At 34.9% G+C, this 13,935-nt stretch overlaps 1 protein-coding gene across 1 annotated transcript; it reads right to left on the reverse strand.

Annotated features, from left to right (window-relative positions):
• Positions 1-7,045: 7,045 nt before the first annotated feature.
• Positions 7,046-8,517, reverse strand: LOC110855539 (protein ABHD16B). Its single transcript, XM_035856527.1, has 5 exons — positions 8,407-8,517; positions 8,260-8,332; positions 7,414-7,659; positions 7,204-7,304; positions 7,046-7,135 (listed from the first exon to the last, which is right to left on the reverse strand). Exons 2-5 carry the CDS (start codon positions 8,330-8,332, stop codon positions 7,046-7,048), a joined length of 510 nt encoding a protein of 169 aa, XP_035712420.1. The 5' UTR covers positions 8,407-8,517.
• Positions 8,518-13,935: the final 5,418 nt, after the last annotated feature.

Raw genomic sequence — 13,935 nt, forward strand, 5'->3', positions numbered from 1 at the left:
AATATATTAATAGAAAATGTGTATCTTACCTGATTGTGCTAGCACCTTGCAATTGTACAATTTCCATTCAGGTTGTGGAGGAGTTGCGCTGTTAATTAAATTCCGCAGTTTTGCAGCCGTTATAAGATTTAAGTCTGGGTATTGACAAGTGCTCTCTTCGAAATTCACCCAAATTGTAGGGACGGCGTCCACTGTTTTATCGTCAGGGAAGACAACAACAGAAAATGTCTTTTCCATAATTTTTAATAAGAATTCTAAGCAATTTAAAACTATGACTGAGTGCAGAGTGCAAGACAGAAGACACGATGTGAAGTTCTCCCACCAAATTTTGGCTTCTGGGAGGAGCTAAACTGTAATACTGATATAATATAATAACAATGCAAAACTAATCTTAGATTTACCCGAGTTGCCAGTATTTAATTGGTATACTTTAAGTATTAGTTCCTTTCCGGCAAAAATGATGAGACTATTTCCAATATTTATACAATACTGTTAATACAATATTGATGCCAAATATTTATTTAATACAGCACAGTTCAAAAATTGTAGCACAAATCCAATACGAATACTTATCCTATACCACAAATATTGTCATAATATTCGAGTAACATGAGCTTCTACTCGGGTATTGTCCGTCCTTTTATAACCTCCTTAGTTTATCGTTTACTTACAAAATTTAAATGAGATGATTGCCTGGTTTTAGACGTTTTAATCAAGTTTAGAGCAAAATGAGAGGGTGGAGAACGTGCTAGGAAGTTTATTGTAATTGGTTAAAGTATGAGTGTGTGTACAAAATGCGAGACAATGTTTTCTGCTTCTTTTGAGACTATTACATTAAAAAAGTATGTAAAGTCGTAAAATATGTTGAAAAGATCATTATAGAATATGTATGAATTAGAATGAATTATAATTTCATAATGAAATTTTCATCGCGTGACATTAAATGGCTAAATGTGGCGTAAACCATTCCATGATCCGGGTTACGTAAATGGTTGGGTAAGTGGGCGGATGGATAAATTGGCTGGATCAGATTTTATAGTTCCGAAGTTCGAATCATGGTATAGCCGAGATCAAAATTTATGAAATAATCGCATCCTCTTTTTAACTCATTTTTAGAGGTCAGATTACTGTTGAAAATTCTTTGGTCCAAATCAGACCATAAATTGGCGTTTTGGTTGAGGCCTGGAGATTTGGCAACCAAATCAGGAACATTTATTCCGGTTTCCTTAAAGTACAGCTTGATAATATTCGCGGCGTGCTTGTGGTCCCCATCGTGCTGGAAAATAAAGCTCTTTGGAGTATGTACACAACTGTCTGAATAAAGTCACCAAATTGTCATACAAAATGGTCTTAAATATGCACTTCTATGGTCCCCATTATGTCAATAAAATCCATGATTCTGAATGATGAAACGACAGATTTCCTACCCAAGTAGTTAAAATCGAATTGTTATATGTAGATTTATGTAGGATCACTGCACGCTTTATTGTCGAACTACCAAATTTTCGGTACATTATTATCAAAATTGTATTCCCAGTTAAGGCCGAGGATATGGTGGGTCCTCCAAGACGAATTGCGTCTCTGGATGACTTCTAGTTCCTCCACAACTTGACGATACATATGTCGGAGAACCCATTCGAGTAATTTATGAAACGCAATCCCTTTCACCAAAACGTAGGTTTTTCTTATAATTCTTTCCACGAATTAAATAGGATAAACGTCTGAGGGACGTTGTCAGAAACAATAATACCAAGAACACAACAACAAAAAGCGCAATTTCTTTGCGCAGATGGGAAGATTTGTTGAGTTGTTCAGAAATTAAATCAACACTACATAAATATTATTTACATCGTTACAACGCGTCGAAATTATCTCGTATCACTGAATAATTTTACTCGCTTAGTCGCCCGATGGCAAACAACATCAAATCCGACCTTGATCGTCTTCAGGCTGGGAATTCTTCCGAAGGCGGAGCGAGATTGGAAAAATACGTCCCGAACATGAAAATAGATCCCTTCATGCATCATGCCGAAGTCGGCCTGCGTAATGCCGATTTTTGTTTAACAATTGAAAAATGACGATTTTTTTTGTTTGCCAAAATGTTGTTGAAACATTGCAACACGTTGTTTCTCCTGGTCTGTCACTTTGGAACCTTAGGTCACAAAAAACTTGGAAGCAAGGTTTCTGATAGACAAAAGCATGGAGATTTCCATAAAAAATAGCACAACTTTCTAAAAAAATTCGTTCCCTGCTTAATTTACCCGGGAAATCTTGTAACAGGAATAGAGCGAGTACTGGGTATAAATTCAATAAAGTGGAAATTTTATTTGTGAAATGATGATTTTTCATCCATATAGAAAACGTGAGCGAATTTTTGCTCGGGTTAATAATCTTCACGTTAGCCTACCCGAGTAAACCGTCTCCTACTCTCACGCTGTGGCACAAAGTTGCGGTATCAACGCCGCACGGCTGCTACATAGCCCGGTAGGAATGTGGTTGAACGCTCAAGCTTTATATTTATGTAGATGCATATAGTAGCGGTGTCAACTCCGCTGGGCTACCAGTCAGGGGAAAGTGCAGAGCTAAGGCATAATAGATATGTACATACATATGCATACAATATATTCCTTATCCAGGGAGGATAAGCTAGCTTAACACGGTTACCTCGGTAACTCAATATGCAAATTTACCTATTTGTCACTTGCTTAAATTTTATTGATTTTTTGATATTTATTATGATGGGAATGACGTTTAAAAAATAGTAATGCAAATATATTATGGAATAACGAGTAATTTATTTTACGATTTTCGACGTCTTTATTTATTACGTTTGAACAATGTATTAATAAAAATGTGCTAAAAATCTCTAGTATGCATCTTAATAATCGACTCCAGTTATTCGTGTATTGCGGCCAAGTAATAAAGCCGAAGGTGTAATTCCAATTTTGTAAAGCGACTTCATAATTTTTGTGCATTTTTCGTCCATCTGCCGTCTCGTCGACGGGGCCGAGGATTTCTGGGGTGGCCTTCTTTCGTTTTTCTAACATGATCGCTCTGTCCTCTGGGGTCGGGCGTCGAGGGAGTTTTCTGGGTTTAGGGGGAGGAGGAAGAGCAACACTTTCGGTCGATAATCCGGTGGGGACGTTGTGACTTCCGGACGGCTGGATATTCATAATGTATAATGTGGTCGTTTTTAGCTGTACAACTACGAAATTACATATTTATTACTTATACAAATCTTGAGCGTTTCGTGAGTGGAACTAGCAATGCATGTGTGAAATTAAGTAACAATTTCATAGTATTTACAAAATGGCGTGATGTATTTATCAGTGGCAATTTGTCACTGAAAAATTATATAAATAAACTTGTCACGTCTTCAACCAATCAGAAGTTATGAATAATCTTTAAAAGCTGGAAATACTTACATTTAAATTATAGGCCTTGAAGTTGAGCAATTTGTCCACTGCACTCACCACCATAAATTTATAATTAGTTAACTGTTATCACCAAAAGGTAATTAACTTTGAACTTTGCAGGCAAAAACGGATGAAAATGTTGACAAGGAATGAAGGAATTTGAGCAGAAGTGATAGTGAGACTGAATTTCCTCCAGCTAAACAAAGAGAAATGCATCATCACATTTCATACGATTCCAAGATGTAATTTTTCCCATTATTTCAATTTTTTGATACTTTTCCAAAGCCCAAGATTTTATTAGCATGCGTAAAATTAGTTACGAAGTAAATATGTACATATACATACATAAATTTTATAGAAACCGTAGAACATTTTGAGTTCTGATCACGGAATTCTGTAGAATTTTACACAGAATTTATTTCTAATTTAATACAAGCAAGTAATTCTAAACGAACATGGCTCAATTTTAATTTTTGTTATTCTAAGTTTTAATGATACAATGCATGCGAGTTTTCCAGTTTTGCACTAGAAAAGCATTTGGTATCTTGTATATATGTAGCTTACTTGACTGGTATTTCAAAGTAAATATATTTAAATAAATTCTCAAGATACAAGATACAAAATAAATTGTGTGTCCTGTATTCTATTTGTAATATAATGCTAAAGTATCTTGGCCAACAAAATGTGAGTGAAAGTGATATAATTTAAAAAATACAACTATGTAAATTGCTTAAAATAAATTGAACAGGAAGCTGAATTGAATTTCCTCATTCAATAATTATTTATTATTGAAGTTACCCGTAATTATTCGCTACAAGTTCAAGCTCATTTCTCAATAATTCTGAAATCTAAAAAATTTTTGGTCAAAATTATTAAGGGGTGAAAGCCCTTTATAAGATCGTTATGTCCGTCTGTCTGTCCGTCCGTCCGTCCGTCTGTCTGTGCGTAGCTCCGATAACTTTTGAACGAAAAGACATAGACACTTGAAATTTTGAACGTAAACTCCTAACGTCAATAGAGAGGACGAGTTCGAAGATGGGCACTGTAGGTCACACCCATCAAGGTCAAAAGGTCATGAAATGTCATTTAAAGGTCAAATTGCATACATGCATCAATTTGAATTGAAATACAGATAACACACTTCTTTCACCCCTTGGTTACATTCGTTGTGACGGTTTATTTTACAAAATGAAGGAATGGAAGAATGGGCATGTTTTCGCCCCTCGTTAAATGAAGAAAAAATCATGAAAATCGAAATATAAAAATTTCTGTTTTGACCACATCTCCTGACCTTGGGTGTGGCCGTACTATCCTCATGTTATTCGGAATTATATAGACCTTGATGAGAGCTTTGAAATGACACCCCACTTGATGGGGTAACGTGATAAAGAAATTAGGCACCGTTGACCACACCCCCGGATGGGAGTGGTTTTCAAAAAAAGGTTCCAAAACTTGTAGACCTTGAAATTTGTTACCTAAAATCCCCCAGGCGGGGTTCGCAAAAAATTGGTCGTTAGAAACTTGTAGGTTTTGGCAAATACAACAGGCAATCGGACCAACTTTCGCTTTGCACCCTGTTTTTGGTCAAGAAATAGGTATTTCGAAATTATCTATTACCAATTTTTCAATTTTTTTTCGACGTGGGCTTCTCCACATATATGTAGAGCATAAATTTTAGTAGTTTTTTGATAATTTTTGACCGGAAGTGACATCTGCTGTCTGTTTAAGCGTTGAAGCGTTCTTTGAGAGGTCATCTCGTTATCCAATGGGACAGGTCGCATGGTCACATTCAGCGTGGGATTGACCCAGGCGGACGTCCTTTGGATATGTTGTAGTACTGAAGTAGTACTACACTTGTGTAATAGGGTTTGACCAAGTGGGGTCATTTGGGCCAACCACGCCCCCTGGTATGATAAAAAAACTGGAAAATCCGGGTTTTCGTCAGTTTAAAATGTTACTAAAAATTAATTTCGTATTGATTGACGTTAAAAATGTTTTGATTTAAGTTGACCTCCCTAACCCCCCACTAGGTTTTAGCTAACGACCCCATTTTCGTCCGTCACACCCACTCAAGCTTGAAAAAACGAAAACTCGAGTTTAAAATCCTGCAAAAATTCTAATTTCTATCTGATTTTGTTAATTATTATATGTTCTTCAAACGAGGGAGTTTTGTCACCACATATTACACAATTGAAGATTTTTAGACATGTACAAAATTATTTTTACGAAGCTTTGATCATTGAAAAAATTTTAATTAAATAAGTTGTGCTGATGGTATTGAGTAAACTGAAATTTTCTGGGATTTTGGAGAAAAGATTTTTGTTGAAAGGGTTTTTGAGTGAGAAATATTTTGCATATAAGGAGGTTATTTAAGGTAACAGAATCTACCTTAACCAGTTGACATTTGTCTTTTCCTCTCGTCATTATTAATGATTAGTCTGCGGATTAAGGAGCTTCAAATTAATTGGATGTAGTAAGTTTGCCCTCGTGTTTTTTGTAATTCGAATAATTTAATTCGTACATAGATAATATATAAACTGCATGATGTATAAACATAAATATATTTTTACTCTAATTTAATTATAGTAAAATCAGTTTTAAAATATGTACGTTCTAGTATGAAGTATGTATGTACAAAACCTTATTTTCATATACACATGTATTTGTAACAAAAGTTGATACAAACGAATAAAACATGTTTTTTTCTAATTGATAATTCGCAATATTCACGGATATCATACAAAATTCTTGGGCAAACTTTCTCAGTACAGAGTAATAATAGAAATTTAACATAATACTAGGAGCCATTCGTTTCTAACTTTACTAAACTGATATTGCTTACGGAACATTGATTTACATATGTATGTACATACATTTAAAAACCTAACTGATATTTAATTTTTAGTTGAATTAATAATAACGCCCGAAGTCTCGCCCCGATTTTTACGAAATAACGATAATTATGTAACCTTACATAAATAGTTAAACATATGCCTCAAGGTTTTCCATAATTCTCAGTTTAAACGAAATTATGACCGGATCAATCCGTAATTTCTATTTTTACCGTGGCATTTTCTTCCTCGCGAGAACAATCTCACAATAAAAATGCATTCTCATTCACGTAGACCATCATTACTTTGTTGAAACTTCGCATTATGTAAAATCCTGACGCGTGTGTTTAATTAGTTATCTAAGGCTACGTAATTATCGTGATCTCGTCAAACTCGCAGCTAGACCGAAGGCGTCATCGCATTGAAAGCTACCCAAATGTAATTGCAAAAACCTAATTTTAAACTAACGACTACTATTGTTCATTTGTCGTGTGTTGACCTACGAAATCATAACTTGGGGACAAGTACGGTATCTAACCTGGTTCTTTGATTAGTAAATTAGTGAAAGTTCTACAGTTAACAGTACTTGCATGACAGAAATTTTTAAAAGGGAGTGAATTTCTCGCGATCCGGTGAAGATTTGAATTAATTTTAGAACTAGCCATTATAAATAGAACTGATAATAATCACGACGAATAACAATAATGAAGAACTTGACAAAAATACAAAACAATTAGTACATAATCGTAACGGTGAATTTGGCATCTTTCAGCTTAGATGAGACCGTTTGTAAAATCTTCATGGCGCTGGCGCCCAGGGTCGAAGAAAGAATTGGTTTGGAAGATAATCGTTGTGATCAGCGTCAAAATCAACCAAAGTCTTCTCGGCCTGAAGAATAAAAAAGTGGCAAATTTACTAGATTATAACTAAATCTAGCAACAAGCAAAGAAACTCACGATCTTTATCAAGAGGGTGGATTTTTCAAGATCCGTCATGTTGTTATATTTGATGGGAATTATGATGGGCTTATTCAGAATGGTAATTAATTGTCCTCCCGCTGAGAATAAAAAAAAATGTACAAATTATTACAATATTTACATATTTCTTGCCGAAGTGTTGTTGAAACCTTTAAATATAAAAATTTTCAAAATAGTACATGGTCTTACTCTTTACATGTCGCTGATTCAACCAGGCTCTAAACGCTTCCGTAGAAATTTGGTTGTCAAAGAGTAAAGGATATTTTTGCCTCAGATGGACGGTGAGCAGAACATTAGCCCTATTTTCTGAAACGGTTATTCCAGGTAGTGCCATAATTTGGTCGTTGGTTCGTCTGAAAATTCGCAACGGGCCGTCGTAGCCAAGCAGCTCCGCAACCACATTTAGGTTGAAATGGTGGCCAATGGTAACCCGTACTATACACAATTAAAAGTAATAATATTAATTCATGTATTTTTTTATAAAATAAAACTTAAACATTGCATGTTTCAGTGGCTAATCTGTTGTGTTTAAAAGAATAATTTTGGAAAAATGTCTATAAATGTCGACCGAATAAACAAAAGTAAATTTCATTATTGAAATAAATATTTTTAAAGATTTATCTGAAAACATTTAGAAAAATTTGGAATTATTTATGAAAATTTTGCATGAAATAAAATTCTGAAAAAATAATTTGTAGCCTAACAATTCAATTTCCATCTAAATTGAAAGTACCTAAGATGCTACATATTCCATAATTTTGAATTTTAGTTTTCCTAAAAATTTGATACGTATGCATTTGTCAATATCTCATCTAATTTCAAAATAATTATCAAAAATTAAGGAAAGGATTCTACATACTACATATACGAAAATATTATTTACATATTATGTAGTAGTGTACTACTTCGTATTATTAAATATGAAAACTTTGTCGTATTAAAATATGTAAGATAAGCAAAATATGTATATGTAAGTCAGTAAAAATTGATAAATAAATAGAATTGAGAAGTTGATCATAATTAAATTAAACTAACCAAGTTTTGACATGTACCATGGGGCCACTTGCAAAGCGACCTCCAATAACTCGTCAAAAGTGCCATCCAGCATCTGCAAAATCCAAAGAATTATCGTCAAATTTGCAAATTTAATTAGAATCATTAATATTAAATAAGATTACCCACCAGGCCTTTGACGTTTTGGTAGTGAGACGCCAAATGGGCTGCGGCATAACCTCCGATGCTCCAACCATATATTAGAATTTTATTCGCGTTGAATTTAAAACTCTGTCTCGCGAAATCATACACTCCTTCGGCCGCGTCGACCTCGTTAATTTGATACGGTAGTCCCTGAAGAAATACAAATATTTAATATATGTCCGCAAAATCAGGAAAATAAAAAATTTATGAAAAAACCTACTGTCGACTCGACAAATCCCGGGCGATTGTAAGACAGCACGGAATATCCGTTCGCAATAGCTGTTTGGTTCAGCCCATTCTCCGCAAACGAGGCGTTTCCTTCTACACAGATAACCAGCGTTTTGCCCGTTCGACTGTGTAAAACTCTGCATATGTACATAAATCAGAGAAAAAAAATTAGTCATGTAGAAATTAAGTAACAATGCAAGTCAGTGTTGCACCCTTTGAAAAATATTGCATAATTGCTATCATTTATAGAGCTAGAGTTTTCTCCCAAATATGTACATATTGGATAATTATGATTGCTGGATTTTGGTTAGACTTCTTGAATTGTCACTGATTACAGAAATTCATGCAGAGAGTTGAATGAATTATGAAATGTTTATGTGTGAGAAATTTCTCGGGATAAAAGTGACAATTATCCTAATTATAATCAAATTAAACTGACAAAAAGGTTGGTAAAAACTAGCATTGATTATCCACCAATAATTAAACGTGCAGTGTAAATTACCTTCTCCTATCGAAGAAAAGAGTGTCGATCATATCTCCCTGTGCGGTAACAATTTTTGATCGAACTGCATTATAAGCTACAATCAGGTTGGCCCTCTCATTCTACAAAAATAAATACGTATTACACACATATTTTCACAGAACTATGACTTTGCATATAAGCACGCTCTCAAAAAATTTATAGAAAAATCATTTTAAAATTGGGCAAAGTGACACAGGACAAAGTTAAATTTACTACACTTAAAAATCCAGTATGAAAATAATACCGTAAATAATAAGTGATATTGATAAATAATACGGCGAAGTTAAAAAGTTTGCACATTAAATACATATGTGCATACATACATATGTACATGTACATATATGTATGTTTATGTACATGCATATATGTACATGTACATATGTATGTATGTACGCATTTATAAGATAACTTTCCCCAGAAATAAAAACAAGCGCTGCAAATATTTCTCCATTTTTTTCCACCATTTCGTACTTGTCTTGGGAAAAATAGTTTTGGGCAAGGAAACATAATCCTGGGGATCAATTTACATATGACGTAGTAATAGCACGGTGTTAAAGTTCTACCATATCAGTAGTAAATTTTCATGGACCGATATAATTTTAAAACCAAGCTGTATCAACTTTAATACCGAGAAATCAATTCTGACATATCCGTAAGAATTTGAAATGTCACCTACTCGGAGGAATCTTAAATGCCACCATCCCAAAAAAATTCCAGGATATAGACGCCGATTGAGTGTGCCAAAAGCCAGCCAAACAACCATCCGACCGAGAAAGGCGGTTCATATAGTTCTCCCCTGCGGATAGAATTGTATGACACGGGCCAATACTTGAATTGGAAGTCATAGTTTCGAAGCTCCTCCATAGTTGCGATGTTAGGAGTTCTGTGGGCTCGATCCAAAACGTTCATAAACTCCCTGTAGGTGGGATTCATCCAACGTCCTAGAATTCGTACGATGTAGAAGAGCACAAACGCGATCGCAGTGTACAGAATGTACATCAGGTCCCACGCCAAACATGTCAAAAGCAATCCCACCGGTATGGACCAATTAAAGCCACAATTGCCCAGCTTTTCGACTAGGTTTCCTTCATAGATGCGATTCTAATAAAACAAAATTCATGGCATTAATATTTCGAATGGGTAAGTAACTGCAGTAAATTAAATTATAATTCCGGGGCATATTTGTAACGATATAAAAGCATAGGTAATTGATATATTATCACACTTACTTGTTCGTTGTATTTTTGGTATAAAGCCGGTGTGAAAATAATATTGCCCATTTTTTCCGGTCTTGATCACACCTGGAGAAAAATGTGAGAAAAAGTGGTGTCATAGTTTGAAACATTAATTCTAAATCGTCTAAAATTAATTGCAGGAATAATTACGATTTACGGTTGTCATTTATCAGAAATTTATTGATCTTTCAAGCTCCCTTGAGAGGTCAGTAGTTGACCGCAGGCCCCAAGTGTGATACTAATTTTTATTCCTAAGGCCAGCAGCTACTCAAAAATATATGACTTTAGGCTTGTCGAAAGGGAACGATATTTTGATCTTTGACCTAGATTTGCGTGACCTGAGGGATCCGGGCTATATCAATTCGTGTTAAGATCGTCAAAATGTCAAGAAATTTGATAGCAGGAAGGTTTCCCATAAAAACTATATTTCTATCTTATAAAAATATCGTAATTCGCCAAAAAATCACGCAATTTTCGGTTGACACCATGTTTTTGCTCATGAAGTACAGTATGTAACAAAAGTATAGCTACGATGACATATTTTTTATCTCAACATGATGCCGTAATATTTCAACTTTGAAACTCCGTACAAAAATGTCAAAACTATCTGCCGACAATTTCCTCGTCGCAGATTTTTAATGTCGCAGATAGGTCAAAGGTCAGGATTATTTTTCTAAAAAAATTTGAGGCGTAGAAAAAAAAACTTCGTGGATAATTTTTTTTGAACTTTGCAATATTTTTTACTGGATGCGGCATGCGTTTTGAAGAAGAATGAGCTTTGGTCGGACGGTGTACGATTTTTTTTGGCGCCCACAGGAATTTTTCGCCCAGGAGAGGTTGGAGGTCTAAAATCGCCGCCTTGGCGAAAATTAAAAAACTGAAATATACGTTTGCATATAGAGGGTCGGGATATGCAAACGTATATTTCAGTTTTTTAATTTTCGCCAAGGCGGCGATTTTAGACTTCCAACCTGTCCTGGGCGAACAATTCCTGTGGGCGCCAAAAAAATCGTACACCGTCCGACCAAAGCTCATTCTTCTTCAAAACGCATGCCGCATCCAGTAAAAAATATTGCAAAGTTCAAAAAAAATTATCCACGAAGTTTTTTTTTTCGTTGGACACCTCGGTATGTTTCCTTGTGAGATACATTTCCCGAAAGGCCAAATATACCTAAATTTAAATATGTACTTGCAGTGGCCGCAGAAGACGAGGGGACATTAGCATTTTAGGATAGGAGAGCGACGGGTTTATAAAACTTGCAAATGCTCGATATCATTGAGCCCTGACCACCGATCAGCCCCTTTTTGCGTTGCGAAATTTACCAACGTCCCCCAAGAGTAATTTGACGAATCGAACCTACACATACATTTGTATTTATCAGGCGAGCAATTCAATTTCCCTGTACATATCACATTCGTTAACGAGATGAAATCCACTTGTGTAACTTACGCAGTATACAAAGCTACACTGCACGTACAAGCTGTGTAACCTGCATAGTTTTGCATTTAGTTCGCCCCAAAATACTGTATGAGCAGACCGAATCAATTAAAATCAGCGCTTTGTAAACTTCGTAATGTTTTAAGAAATATCTGCCCAAATATTGCTGCATACATATGTAATTTTTGATTACCCACTAAATTAACGTGGTTTGAAAACTCGGTAAACTAATAAAATTGATTTAGTAGAATTTACGGGCACTGCTTGATCTGACGCGGCTGGTAGTTTCAAGCCAAAATTGCATGCGAATTTTGTAAACCTTGCAACTTTCCGGGAAAATTCGCAAGGGTAGATGGACATGTGTAAATTAAAAAACGAAATAAATTTTGTCTGAATAAAATGATTCACAGAATCAATAACGTCAACTTTGACATGTGTGATCTCCTAACAATTTACTGCATACAATTTTGTAATTTACATTTCATTGCATTTCATTTTTTTGTAATTTACTGTTGTACCTTCCTGCCAAAATTTCAGCCTACTCTACATGCATACATAGTTTTAGTGTCAAATTGTTCGCTCTTCTGGGTCACATGCCATGCTTTAATTCGCATTGATTTTCCAGAATTTAAAGCTAACTTTCAGCCAAACCCAGGATTATTCAAAGCAGTTTTACTTCTCGAATTTTAACCCGATTTCAAAAATTAGCTCAGAATTACATCATACTTTTCAGAAACTTTCAACTTTCAAAAATTCCAGGTGTTTTGCATACTTTAAACTGAACAATCCGCACGCCCATTTCAAATTCTAATTAATTTTAGAAGTATAAAAGTCTTCAAAATTTCAGGACAACATTTTTGAACGAACAATTTTAAAAACATTTTGTGAAATCGGGTTAAATTCAAGCGGTTTGATTTAGATTAGTAAACCCATTCACCACAAGAAATACATACATATTTTGTATTTTAGTATTGAAGTTAATTTCGCCACCCGTGTACATAAATTAAATTAGTATTTTTAATTGTTAGTATAGTTAACTTACACTTCTTTGAGCATGCACGGTTAGATTGAGAGGAGTGGGAGTGGAGAGGACCGATAACTGGCACACGTGTGGTCAACTTGGAAAGTATGTTCGAGAACTATTAGTTCGAAATATAATTCGATATAATCAAAAAAGCACACACAAATCCCGAAGCAAGAAAAAAAGTTAAAATTCGTTGCAGCTGATGAAAAAACTGTTCTTTTTTTCAAGTCGTCCACTGGCTGCCGGCAGTGAGATGCGGTGAAGAAGATGAAGAGAGGCGAGCTGGACCGTGGGTCATCCACTGTCTAGACAGTTTTTTTTTCATCTCCGTGTCTCGCTCGATTTTTTTTGCTGTCTCGTTCTTTGCCAATTTTTAATTCTCCTCCTCCTCCCCCACCATGTTATCGAGGCTAGATCAGCGATAAGCTACATAATTAGATGAATGTATGCACATGCATGCTTGCAATAAATAGATTGTTGTGCTGGTGAATATCCTTAAATAAGCATGATATTCAATTTAATTGAATTCTTCCTTCTCGTTTTTGTCATTTGTTTTAAAATTTGTACCCGGATAAATAATTACTATCGTACTTATTTAAAATGTTTTAGATAATGAAATATTCGAATTAGTCATCATTTCGTAATTGGGCTTTGTCCATCCTTTTTCAACTTACTTAGTTTATAGTTTAGTTACGAAATTTAGATGAGACAATTGCCTTGTTTGAGACGTTTTAATAAAGTTTGAAGAAAAATGAGAGGGTGGAGTAGGTGCTAATAAGTTTATTGTAATTAGTTAAAATATGGGTGTGAGTGTACAAAATGCGTGGCAATGTTTTCTGCTTTTTTCATTAAAAAAAGTATGTCAAGTCGTCAATTATGTCGAAAATATCATATGTAATGATATTTTCGACATAATTGACGACTTGCAAATATGTATTACAAATTTGTATGCATTAGAATGAATTATAATTTCATTCGGTGACATTAAATGGCTAAATGTTGCGTAAACCATTCCATGATCCGGGTTACGTCAATAGTTGGGTAATGGGGCGGATGGATAAACTCG

The sequence above is a fragment of the Folsomia candida genome, unplaced genomic scaffold (genome assembly GCF_002217175.1).
Source record: "Folsomia candida strain VU population unplaced genomic scaffold, ASM221717v1 Fcan01_Sc013, whole genome shotgun sequence".
Taxonomy (NCBI): Eukaryota; Metazoa; Arthropoda; class Collembola; order Entomobryomorpha; family Isotomidae; genus Folsomia; species Folsomia candida.